The 13,432-nt window shown below is 37.4% G+C and overlaps 1 protein-coding gene across 1 annotated transcript in view; it reads left to right on the top strand.

Annotated features, from left to right (window-relative positions):
- The window catches only part of RNASEH1 (ribonuclease H1), a 61,063-nt gene extending 50,873 nt beyond the window's left edge, over positions 1–10,190 (top strand). The window contains exons 6-7 of the mRNA XM_006863997.1: positions 7,865–7,989; positions 10,104–10,190. Coding sequence (XP_006864059.1) covers positions 7,865–7,989; positions 10,104–10,190 — 212 coding nt within the window. The remainder of the gene's footprint in view (positions 1–7,864; positions 7,990–10,103) is intronic.
- The last annotated feature ends 3,242 nt before the right edge of the window (positions 10,191–13,432 follow it).

Raw genomic sequence — 13,432 nt, 5'->3', positions numbered from 1 at the left:
AACAACAACAACAACAAGATTAGAATTATTACTTAGACTAGAAATGGGACAATTCTAAGAGAGAAACTGCTAAACCCACATGGCAGCTATATCTGACTTCACCTGGCTTCACAAGGGGAAAAGAGAATAAAATTCAAAATCAGCCCAAGACTGTTTCCTATGAAAACAGAGGTCAGACATGCTTCCACCCTACATCCTTGTTTACCCTATTCTGACACCATCCATCCATCCATCCCCCAGCACTCTGCTTCACATCTGGGTTCGAGAATCCACTGCAAAGGCCACATAGAACTCATAACAATATTCACGATTTTGGGGTTTATTAGGGAAGTGAACAGGGTACAATTCAGGATCAAAACCAACTCAGGATACAGCAGTTCTACAGTCAGGAGTGCCTTTTGTCTGCCATATGGCAGTCATACCTCAATCTTGCCTTTGGCCTTTCAGCCGTGTGGCCCCTTGTCCTCTGCCCTGCTAGGGCAAGTGATAAAAAGCTCTTTTAGCCAGGCTGTGAATGCTCAAAGGGCACATTCTATAAGCCAGTCTCCTGCCAATAGACACTCAAGTTTTACTCAGTCCATAGGCTTAGAAGCTGTTCTGCCTCTCCATGCTCTCTCCATATCTCTCCACACCACCTCTGCTATGGTCTCTGCCCTCACCTTTGCCATCGCCTCTTGACGTCTCATGTGCCACTCATGCTCTTCTTTCTGATGCTCTTGTGATCTCTGTCTCTGCTTCAAGTTGGCTCAAAACTTTAACTATTACAAGAGATTAAAAAAAACCACACAAAACAGAGCATTCAAAGAAGACCTTTTCATATCTCTGATCATAACAAGTTAATTAACTTCCCAGAGCCTCATTTTCCTTATCTCTAAAATAGAGAAAATAAAACCTAACATTGATGATTAAGAGGGCTAACATGTGAAATGTCTGGCTTTCTCACGGACTTTTGTTAAGTAATGTGTGATTTGAATGTTTTATTTTTGTTTGGGTGAAATTTAGTTTCTCATTCAACAATTCACATATTTTGTTCCGTAGTATTAGTTGCAATCCCCAGTGTACCAGGTCTCTTCCCACGTTCACTGTAGGTTCCCTTTCCTTTTGATCATCTTTGCTACCCTTCCTACCTACTAAACTTTATTTGGGAGCAAAGACTACCTTTTTGGTCTTGTATGTTTGATTATTCTGAAGAGCATGTTCCTCATGAGTTTTGTTGCTCCCTTAATACTTGTCTGTTGTTTGGCTGAAAGGCTATCTTTAGGAGTAGGTTGAGTTCCAGGTTTGAAGGATGTCTAAGGAACATAGTCTAAGGAACTGGTGATCCCACTAGTCTTTATCAGACCTGTAAATCTAGTCTTTTTTGTGTTTTTGAGTTTTATTTTACATTTTTCTTCCACTATGTACAGGATCCTCTATTGTGATTCCAATCAGAGTGATCTGTAGCAGTAGTCGGGCACCATCGCGTTCTTCTGGTCTCAGAATAGTGGGGATTGTGGCTTGTGTGGTCCATTAGTCCTTTAAGCTAAATGTTGCCTTGACCATTTGATTTTCTTCATTCTTCTTTGCTTTGGATGGGAAGAGACCAGTAATAATTTCTTAGATGGATGCTCACAAGCTTTTAAGATACCAGTTGCTGCTTACCAAAATAAAATATAAAACATTGCCTTTATGAACTATGTTATGCCAATTGACTCAGATGGTCCTTCTGTGTATTGTTCTAAATCTTCAAGCCTAATAACTCAATTCCTCAAGGTGTTTGGTTATGGGTAAGAAGTTTGCATAGCTTTGCCCCCTATATACTCTACTATATACCCAGATATATTTGTAGCACATACAAATGTGTATGTAGAAGTAATCTCTGCCAAACTTACATATGCTCAAAGGTACCCAAAGGTGCATGGATTTTCTTCTGGGTTCTCAATTCTGTTTCATTGGTCTATGTGTTTATCATTGTACCAGTACCAGCCTTTTTTGACTACAATGGCTAATACGGTGGGTCTTGAGATGAGGAAGTTGAGACCTCCTATTTTATTCTTGTTCTTTCATAGTGCTTTACTTATTCAGGCTCTTTCCTATCCATATAAAATTGGTGATTAGTTTTTCTATCTCTTTCAAGGATGTTGATTGAATCTGGACCAATACTCTGGAAAATATTGACATTTTCATAATATTAAGTCTTCATATACATGAAGATGGTATGTTTTTCCATTTATATAGGTCTCTTGGAGTCCTGTTGTGACACTGTAGGATAAGCACTGGACCACAAAGTTGGTTTGAACAGCAAGGTCACTGGTTCAAACTTAACCAGCCACTCCTTGGAAACCCTATACAGGGTCGCTATGAGCCGGAACCAGCTCAACAGCAGTTAACAACTTGGTTTCTTTTAGTAGTATTGTGTACTTGTATGTTATAACTCTTTTTAAACCCTGGTTAAATTTATTCTGAATTATATCATCTTTATTGGTGGCTATTAAAAATGATTTGTCTGGCATCTGTCAGTCTGTCATACTGTGGTAGCTACTGTGTTGCTATGAGGCATGAAGCCATGCCACTGATGTTTTAAACTTCAGCAGGATTACCATGGTGGCCAGCTTTCATTGGAGTGTTCTGACTTAAGATTGACTAGGAAGAAGAAGAGGCAGACCATTTCTGAAGAATTAGCCACTGAACACCTTTTGAATAGCCAAGAAACAATGTCTGATGAAGTGCCGGTAGATGAGCCTCTCCTGTTGGAAGGCACTCAAAATGTGACTGAGGAAGAGCTGCCTCTTAAACCTTAAGTACGTAGATAGAGCATACCTCTCAGGACTTTAATTTACTGATGGGGAACAATTCAAAATAAGAAGAAATAACTTGAAACATCCAGTAATAATTAGAGCATAGAATGTATGAAGTTTGAATCTAGGAAAATTGGAAGTCATCAAAAATTATACCCAATGCATATTCTAGATCGATATCCTGGACATTTGTTGCTGTTGTTGTTAAGTGCCATCAAGTTTGTTCTGACTCACAGCAACCCTGTGTATGGTTCTTGAGGAGCGACTGTTAAGTCTGAACCACCAACCTTGCAGTATATTGCATTATCCTGCAGTGCCACAATAGACGTTGGTGTTGTTGGTAAGTGCCGAGTTGGTTCCAACCCATAGCAACCCTGTATAGGGTTTTCAAGGAGTGGCTTGTGAACTTGAACCACCAATTTGCAGTTTAAACTAACTTTTCAATCCAGTGTGTTAACCCACAGTGTCACACCAGGACTGCCCAGTAGACATTAGTGGGCTGAAATTGACCTTATTTGGCCATTTTGAACCAGACAAATATGTTTTATTTTGTTGTGAACTACAAATTGAAGAGGAATGGCACTCATCATCAAAAAGAGTAAATTCAAGATCTTTGTAGAAGTACACTGTTGTCTGTGATAGGATAATAAATCCATATGCCTACAAGCAAATCCAGTTAATATGGTTATTCAAATTTACACACCAACTACTACTATGAGTCGGTACTGACTTGATGGAATCTAACAACAAAAACAACAATTAAAGCCAATAATTAAGTAACTAAAGAATTTAATCCACATCTTCAGTCTGAAATTGGTTAAATATGTAATCAAGGTACATTTTTAACTTCTAGTATTAGAATGCAAAAGTTGGAAACAAATAGGAAGGGTCAGTAGTTGGAAAATATAGCCTTGATGATAGAAACGATGCTGGAGATTGCCTGATAGAATTTTGCAATCTCCAGGTAATCACAGAAGCATCAGTCAGGAAATCAAATAATGTATTGCATTAGGCTAATCTGCTGCACAAGACCTTTTTAAAGTGTTGAAGAGCAAAGATGTGAGCTTGAGGACTAAGGTGAGCCTGACCCAAGCCATGGTATTTTCAGTAACCTCATATGCATGCGAAAGCTGAGCAGTGAATAAGGAAAACAGTAGAAGAATTGATGCATTTGAGTTATGGTGCTTGAGGAGAATACTGAAAGTGCCATGGGCTGCCAAAAGAACCAATAGATTCTGTTTTGGAAGAAATGCAGCCAGAGTGCTCCTTAGAGGCCAAGATGGCCAAACTTCGTCTCTCATACTTCGGACATATTGTAAGGAGGAACCAGTTGGTGGAGAAGGATATCATGTTTGGTAAGGTGGAGGCTCGGAGGAAAAGAGGAAGACCCCCAACAAGATGAATTGGCCAAGTGGCAACATCAATGGACTCAAGCTTGGCAACAGTAATGAGGTTGGCCCAGGATCAGGCAGTGTTTCATTCTGCTGTGCATAAGGTTGCTATGAGTCGGTACCGACTTGATGACCCCTAACAACAACAACAAAAGGTATTCATTGTAAATACCCTTTTAAAATAGCATAAAAGACAACTACATAAAGACCTCACCAGATGGAATACACAGAAATCAAATTTACTGTGTACATAAGACAATGACTAAGTACAGTATCATTAGCCAAAACAAGGGTAGGAGCCAAATATGGAACAAACCATCAATTGCTTATGTGCATGTTCACCTTGAAGCTGAAGAAAATTAAACCCAAAAGAGCAAAAATAAATTTCCCCCCTAAATTTAAAGGAAAATAATTTCCCCCCTAAATTTAAAGATCATTTCAAGAAAAGATTTTTAAGATCATCATATATGAAGAAAGTAAAAGGTCATTAAAAAGACAAGAAAGAAAGTGAAAAACAGTGGATGTCAGAAGACATTCCAAAGCTTGTTCTAAAAAGTGACTAAATTGAATGCAGGTAAAGTGCACTGTAGGTCAGTGCACTAGACTGCAAAGTTTGAACCGCAACATCAGTGATTCAACCTTACCAGCTGCCCCTTGGGAACCCTATATAGGGTCCCTGTGAGTCGGAACCAACTCTGCGGCACTTAACAACAACAAAGTGACTGGAAGAATTGATGAAGTGAAAGAGCTGAACTGAAACTTTTAAAGGTCAACTCAAGAAGAGAAGTAAAGTATTATAGTGAAATGTGAAAAGACCTGGAGTTAGGAAACAAAAAAATGATTAACACTCAGCATTTTTTAAGCTGAAAAAAACTGAAGAAAAAGTTCAGTCCTAAGTTGCCATATTGAAGGAGTCAAAGTGGACTTTTGGTGTGGTGCTGTGCACAGGACTACAATCCATAAAGTTAATAGTTCAAAATCACCAGCTGCTCCTCGGAAACCCTATACAGGGTCTCTATATAAGTCAGAACCAACTTGATGACACTTAGCAACAACAACAATGGAGTTCTAGTATAGACAGCACTGCAGAATAAGCACTGAACTGCTAACCACAAGATCATCAGTTCAAACCCACCAGCTGCTTCTTGGAAATTCTATGTTGGAACCAACTTAGCACACTTAACACCAACAGGGGCAAAACACTGGATGACACAGGAAGTTTCAAAAGAAGATGAGAAGAAATAGAGAGTCACTGTAACAAAAAGAATTGGTCAGTATTCAACCACTTTGAGAACTGATGATATTGAAGGAGGAAATTCAAACTACACTGAAGGCTTTGGTGGAAAAGTAGGCTCTAGGAATTAATGGAATACCAGTTGAAATGTTTCAGTGAATTAATGCAGTATTGAAAGTACTCATTAATCTATTCCAAGAAATTTGGAAGGCAGCTAGAAAAGGATGTAGAACAAGAAATATCATTGCTGATGTCAAATGGATCTTTGCAGAAAGCAGAGAATACCAGAAAGATGTTTACTTGTGCTTTATTGACTTTGCAAAGGCATTCAGCTGTATGGATCATAACAAACTATGGATAACATTGTGAAGAACAGAAATTGTAGAACACTTAGTTGTGTTCATGAGGAAACTCTACATAGACCAAGAAGCAGTCATTTGAACAGAACAAGGGGATACTGGATGGTTTAAAATTAGAAAAGGGTGCTCCACAGTTGTATCCTTTCACCTTACTTATTCAGTTTGTATGTTGGGTAAATAATCCAAGAAACTGGACTATATGCAGAAGAATGCAGTATCAGGATTACTCATTAATAACTTGTTAATATGGAGATAACAGAACCTTGCTTGTTAGAAGGGAATAGGACTTGAAATACTAATGCAGATCAAAGATTACAGTTTTCAGTATGGCTTGTACTTCAATGTAGAGAAAATGGAAATCCTCACAATTGGACTAATAAGTTATGATAAATGAAAAAAAACCCAAAAAAACGGAAATGGTAAAATATTACATTTTACTTGGATCCACAATCAGTGCTCATGGAATCCATAGTTAAGAAAGCAAAGGACATATTCTGTTGGGCAGATCTGTTACAAAAAGTGTTCAAGAGCAAAGATAACAGTTTGAGGACAAAGGTGCACCTGAACCATGCCATGGTATTTTGGCTGTGTCATATGAATGTGAAAACTGGACAATGAATAAGGAAGACTGGAGGAGAATTGATGCATTTGAATTGTATTGTTTTGGAAGAAGTACAGCCAGAATGTTCCTTAGAAGGAAGGATGGTGAGACTTCTGTTTCACTTTGGACATATTGTCAGGAAGGACCAATCCCTGGTGGAGAACATTATGGTTGATAAAGTATTTTGTTGCTATTAGTGTCATAGAGTCAGCTTTGACTCATAGCAACCTTGCATAGGATTTCCAAGGAGCAGGTGGTGGATTTGAATCACCTACCTTGCAGTTAGCAGTCCAGTGTTTCAGCAAAAAAGTGGAAGATCCTCAACAAAACGGATTGACATAGTGCCAGCAGCAGTGGGCTCAAACATAATAATTGCAAGGATGACACAAGACCAGGTAGTGTGTAATTCTTTGTACATAGGGTTGCTATGCGCCGGGACAGACGGATGGCACTTAACAACAGCAATAACAATTGCAACAATGGTATTGTTTTCCTGATTTCCTTTTTGGAGTTCTCTTTATGTACAGGAATCTGACTGATTTTTGTATGTTGATCTTGTGCCCTATCACTTTGCTGAATGAACTCTTCTATTACTTTTGTAGCTTTTTTGTAGAATCTGGGATTCTCTCTGTAGGTCATAGTATCTGCAAATCAGGGTAGTTTTACTTCTTTCTTACCAATATCTATGCCTTTTGTTTCCTTTTCTTACCTAGTGCTCTGTTTATGATTTCCAGTACAGTATTGAATAGTATTCGTGATAAAAAGCATCCTTGTGTGGTTCCTGTTCTCAAGAGGAATGCTTTCAGTCTCTCTTCATTGAGAAAGATGCTGTTTATTGGTTATATATATTTCCTCTTTTCCTTTTTTGCTGAGAGGGATTTTATCAAATGCCTATTCTGTGTTATTTGGTATGGTCATGTGGTTCTTTTCCTTTATTTTATGTGGTGGATTACGTTGAATGATTTTCTTAGGGAATTTTATATTTATAAAATGAACCCTTTAGTGTTTTGGGAGTCTCCCATTAATCAAGTAATCATCTGAACAATTTTGATAGCTGTTGACATTTTGGTGCAACAGAATGCCAGTGTGAAGATGGCATGTCTAGAGCAAAATGATTATTCTCTGCTTTTATAGGGGAAACTCAGCCACAGAATAACTTATTTGGAAGATTTGATTTAGTTTTCTTAGTTAGGAAATGTCACTGAAAACTGTTCATCATAATAGCAACACATAGGCCTCTACTTATGTGCATGGGGTACATTCAATGTGAACCGAACCTGACTTTCCCATGTGAAAGAGGAGAAATCTACTAGTGACCAAACAGTGGCTCACTGGAGAATGATAGCAGCGTGTATTGTTTTGTAGACCATACATTTAAAAACTATCTTTGGAGGGAGAGGTAGAAGGCAAAGCTAATTTAAGACTTAATAAAAATTTGAATGGAGGCAAGAAGAAAGTAAAGCTAATACTGAAACTAATCTGTGGCTATGCATTTCTTTAAGGTATAACTAATTGGGTTCAAGGTTGGAAGAAAAATGGATGGAGAACAAGCACAGGGAAAGATGTAATCAACAAAGAGGATTTTGTTGAGCTTGACAAACTTACCCAGGGCATGGATATTCAGTGGGTGAGTATTTTTAAAACGGTTTTCTGTTAACTAGATCAACTAATAGCTTATATAAATGATTTAATTAATTAAAAAGTTAAAAGAATACTTTCCATGAAATTAATACCTGCAGAAAAAGGCATGGAGACAGCATCTGATGTCCTCTAACTTCACAAGGGGAGAAACACCATTGGCGTCAGCCCTTGGCCAATTCCTATGACATTTAGGGGTCAGGCATGCCTCCATCCTTCAAGTTTCCCTACCAGTTCTAACACAAGCCAACCCCCCTACGGCATTCTCTACTTCTTAGCTGGGTTTGATCATTCATTGCAATTTGCCACACGGAACTCTTAGACTATACTCATGGCTATAGGTTTTATTAGGGACGCTAATAGGTTACAATTCAGGATCAGAAATGGTCAAGACCCAGTTCTTCAGTCAGGACAGCCTCATCCCAGCCATGTCCGTAGGCATGCCTGTCAATGTCACCTGGCCTCTTAGCCACATGGGCCCCCTTGGCCTCTGCCCTACTTGGGCAATGCTATAAAGATCCTTTAGGGTTGCTTGGTAAGTGTCCTAAAGATAGTTCAGTCTGCTGTAAGCCTCATCCTGACGGTGCTCAGCTCTATCTTCATGGGTCAGTAAGCCTAGCCTGGAGACACTCTTGTTTCTGGGAAGCTGACCTCTCTCTTATGCTCTGGCTCTTGGTTCTGCAGTTGCCATTTTCCTACTACTTCTCTGCTAGTCCTTTACTATCACAGCCTTTTGTCCCTGAATAGAGGATGTTCAAGGCATGGAGATACTGGGGCTCAAAAACCTGCTCCCCTTCTGATTTTTATGTCTTGTTGGTTGTGAGATCCCAGTACCTGCTTCAGAGATGGCTCATTATAAACACAACAGGATGGTAAAAATTGACCAAGCCCCTCTTTAAATTTTCAAGTTTTTACAATCCTAATTAAGCCTGTTACCAGTCACTCACAACTGAATCATATAATTCATCAACATTGTCCCTCACCTTCTCTTACCCAGAATTATCAGGAAAAAGGTGTTTAGTAGGAATTAACGACAATTGTGACTAGAAGAGCCATCTGATGTTATCACTGCCCTGCAATATCATAATATGTATTAAAACACATTTGATTCTTTTGATCATTATATATGTGTTGACAAACGGGTATTTCTTTGTATAGAAAATACTGGCAGGATGATTGAAGGCTATTCTATATTCTGTACATTTTGATACCAAAGCATAGTAATGCCTAGAACAGGCAGTCCTCATTGCTATTTAGATATAGTAGTCAAACCTATTGGTTTTGTTAGAATTGTTGTTGTTGTGAAGTGCCAATAAGTTGGTTCCGACCCATAGCGACCCTGTGTAGGGTTTCTCAGGAGTAGCTGGTGAGTTTGAACCGCCAACCTTGCAGTTCAAACAGCTTTTCAGTCTGGTGCATTAACCCACAGCACCACATCAGGACTCCAAAAATAAAACTAATTTATGTAATATGTTTTGTTTTAAAGTTGTGTGAAGTTTTAGTAACTTGACCTTTTTCCCAAAGTGGAAGTATTTTTCTCATAATTTATGTTTTTTTTTTTTAAAAAGGACGAAAACAAACACAACAACCTCCCCTCCCCAACAGTACAGAGTAAGTTAAATGGCAAACATTGTCTCAACCCTACCTTTCTTGACCTTCCCAGAACCACTGATAATAGTTTGGTAACGTGACATTTTAATTTGTCTTTCAGCAAATTAAATGTAAGCAGTCATTAAATCAAATAAGTAATACATCCATGCTTTCTTACAAGTTAAAAAAAAAAAAGAGTGTTGGGTATTATATATAGACATTCACACAAGCATTCATGCATACATGTACTGCATGGAGAGCTTGTTAAGTAGAGGAAAGATAATATAAGCAGTAAGATCCAATATGTATAGAAGAGTAAATTTTTATAAATGTATTGAAAAAATGCATTAAAAATTTTGTTAAGAATATATGTTGTACAGTTTATAATTACATTGAGAAAGTGAGCTCTCTTCTATTTGGTATACTCCAATATAGTTGAAATTTTTTATATTGAAAATACAATCATATGAAGCTGTGTAAAAATTAATAAAAGGGAAATTTTTATTTTAACAGATGCATGTTCCGGGTCATTCAGGATTTGTGGGCAATGAACAAGCTGATCGATTAGCAAGAGAAGGAGCTAAGCAATCTGAAGACTGAAAGAAGTAATTGGAATACTTGGGAACATAAGTCAGTGGCTATGTTGTTACTTTTACTTATCATGGAAAATGAAGGACTATAGTATGGACTGTTGCAATGGATGGAACATGTAGTTACAAACTATATCAGAAAGGCAATGTGACTGTGAAATAGTTTAATAAAAGGTGGCTACACATGTAATAAATTGGTTATCCTTTGAGATTTCAGCGTCAAACTCATGCTTATTGGATTTGATACTGTTCTCATTTGTTTTTTATAGTGTGATCCAGACTCTCAGGACTTTGATTTTAATTAAGAATGAATAATCCTTGGTTTAAAGATGCAGCCATGCAGACAAGAAATATAGGCATTGAACCCCATGATTTGAAAGTTGATTTCTACCTTTGTTCAGATTAAATGAAAGCATCCCTTCCTTTGGCAGCTGTAGCCCCATGCTAGGACACAAAGTTTAGCAGACAGAATGTAAGCTGGTCTCATCCCCATTTGCCCTCTTGGCTGGTATTTTTGTATAGAGCATAACCTGCACATAGCTCTGGCTATTAGGCCTTAATAAAGGAATGTTATAACTTTTAAAGACCAAGGTGGCATAAATAAATCCTTTAAAAATTTCTTTGGGTGTTTTTGTTAAAAACACACTGCATGTTGAAAAAGTTTATCATAATCATTTTATTTTAAAACCAACTTTTTATAAAATAAAAGCACATACAGAAAACCACACAAAGCAAATGTATAAGTTGTTGAATTATTTTTATTGTAAAGTGAGTACCCTTAACACTGCCACCCCGGTCACCTGGACCAAATCAATCCCAAAGTCACTGCTGTCAAATTAATTCCAACTCATAGTGATGCTATAGGACAGACTAGAACTTCCCCATAGGGTTTTCAAGGCTGTAAATATTTAGGGAAGCAGACTGCCACATCTTTCCCCTGAAGAGTGGCTGGTGATTCAGTCGAGTACCTTAACCACTGTGCCACCAAGACTCCTTAGTTATTCTGACAGCCACCCCAAATGAGTTTGCAAGCACTTCCATCTCCTTACAGCCCCCATTGCTCATCGAAAAGTATATATTATACACATTTCTATAGAAATGATTTCGTTGCATTTCTCCTGTCAGTTAAGTCTTGAACACTTTTATTTTTAAAGTTGAATATGTCTTGCATCATTAGTCTCTTTAAATCAGCTACTTTCCCTTCAATCCCATTTACCTATAGTTCTTCACATGATACAGTTAAACATTTTCTTTTGCCCTCTATATTTCATACATTTTGTTAGTTGAATTCAGATGCTTCATCAGATTCAGACTCCATACCTTTGGGAAGACTGTCAGTGGTGATATGTGGTATGTACTTTTATCGAGAGACATATATGTGATTTTCATCCCCACCCCACCCTTTTTTTTTTTCATATTGACTGCTGCTGATAGCTCATTGCTTAAATTCATGAATTGGTCACGTTTTACAAATCACTGATATTCTAATTCTATGATTTTATTTGCATTTATTAACCAGAATAATTTTATAAGTAGATGCTTCCCTTCATCTAATATTTTGTTACCCATTTATACAGTTGATAAAGGAAAGGAAAGATAGAGTTGATAAAGGAAAGAATAAATTCTTGGTTCTTCACTTTTATATACTGACTTTTCAACATAATTAGTTAGTTCCCTTTCATCCTTAGGAACTGACCACTAAAGGATTTTTATTATATGTGAGGGAACTTCAACAAGTTCATAAAATTATATTATCATTTAATTCCATTTTCCACTTAAATTTTGGAAGCCCACACAGATCATAAAAAGCATAATTGAAGGGTTTCAAACTGTTGCAGTTTTTATCTTTAGTGAACTCAAAATTGTACTTTCTTTGACTAGTGTGAGGGTGACTCTTCAAGTTAACTCTTAAGTTCTTTGATATTCCATGTACATGCACATTGACAGGGTACATGCTGTCTGGTACCTCAAAGTATTATAGGTCCATCCTGTACAATTCATGTTTCAGACTTGGAATCAGTTATTACTCCAAGAAGCCATAGTTCCTTTTAATGTAATCTACAATCTGGGATACTTACTGCTGTTAGTTGAACATCATTCATGTTGATCATCACAACTCAAATTCAAGAGTCCAAGTACTTTTTCTGCATCTTTAATAGATTCCATCTGTCAGTTTCTTACTGTGGTGGCTTGTGTGTTGCTGTGATGCTGGAAGCTATGACACTGGTATAGCAAATATTTCAAGGGTCACTCATGGTAGACAAAGGTTTCAGTGGAACTTCTAGACTAAGACAAAGAAGAAGGAGAGGTGGACCACTTCTGAAAGGTTAGCCACTGAAAACCTAATGAATAGCAACAAGATTTTGATAAAGTGCCAGAAGATGAGTCCCTCAAGCTGGAAGGCACTCAAAATACAACTGGGCAAGAGCTGCCTCCTGAAAGTATAGTCAACCACAATGATATGAATGAAGCAAAGCTTTGGGGACCTTTATTTACAGATGGGACGTAATTCAAAATGAGAAAAAACAGATACAAACATTGACTAATAGTTGGAATGTAGAATGTATGAATTAAGAACCTAGGAAAATGAGAAGTCATAAATGAAACACGTAAAGATTGGTATCTTAGAACTTTATGAGCTGAAATGGATGGATACTGGCCATTTTGAATATGATCATCTTGGTTCCTATGCTGAGAATAATAAATTGAAGAGGAGTCAGTATGAATTAATTGCTGTCATATTAATTTTTTATGGTGTAGTTTGTTCCTTTGTTCTGCATACCTTCTTGTGCTGAGTTTGTTTTTTGTGCTATTTCTTAGCAGTTTCTTTGACATTGTTATTATTTTGATCTTCAGTTGAACTCCCAGCTCCTTTGAATTCGTTGTAATTTTGTTCTGTTCTTGACCCTGCTATCTGTCGTCTGAGTTCTGGGTGGTGCTGCCACATCTGTCAATCTCTGGTTGTTGTCTGTTCTTGTTGGTTTTCAGTCCAAAGAACTCTCTTTAGGATGCTTTGAAGCTCTCGATTGGCTTTGACAAAAATCTCTTAGCTTCTATTTATCCTGGAATTTTTCTTTGTTTTTTTAATTTAAGGTTTTTATTGTGGATTGAGTGAAAGTTTACAGGGCACATCATCAGTTTCACATTCAACCATTCATATAACTTGTTTCATTACATTGATTATAATCCCCTCCATATACCACCAATTAAAAGTATTTCTCTTTATCCACTTTAGCTTTATAAAAAACACAC

This window comes from Chrysochloris asiatica, unplaced genomic scaffold (genome assembly GCF_000296735.1).
Source record: "Chrysochloris asiatica unplaced genomic scaffold, ChrAsi1.0 scaffold00058, whole genome shotgun sequence".
In the NCBI taxonomy this organism is placed as follows: domain Eukaryota; kingdom Metazoa; phylum Chordata; class Mammalia; order Afrosoricida; family Chrysochloridae; genus Chrysochloris; species Chrysochloris asiatica.
This window is presented reverse-complemented; position numbering and strand designations above follow the sequence as displayed.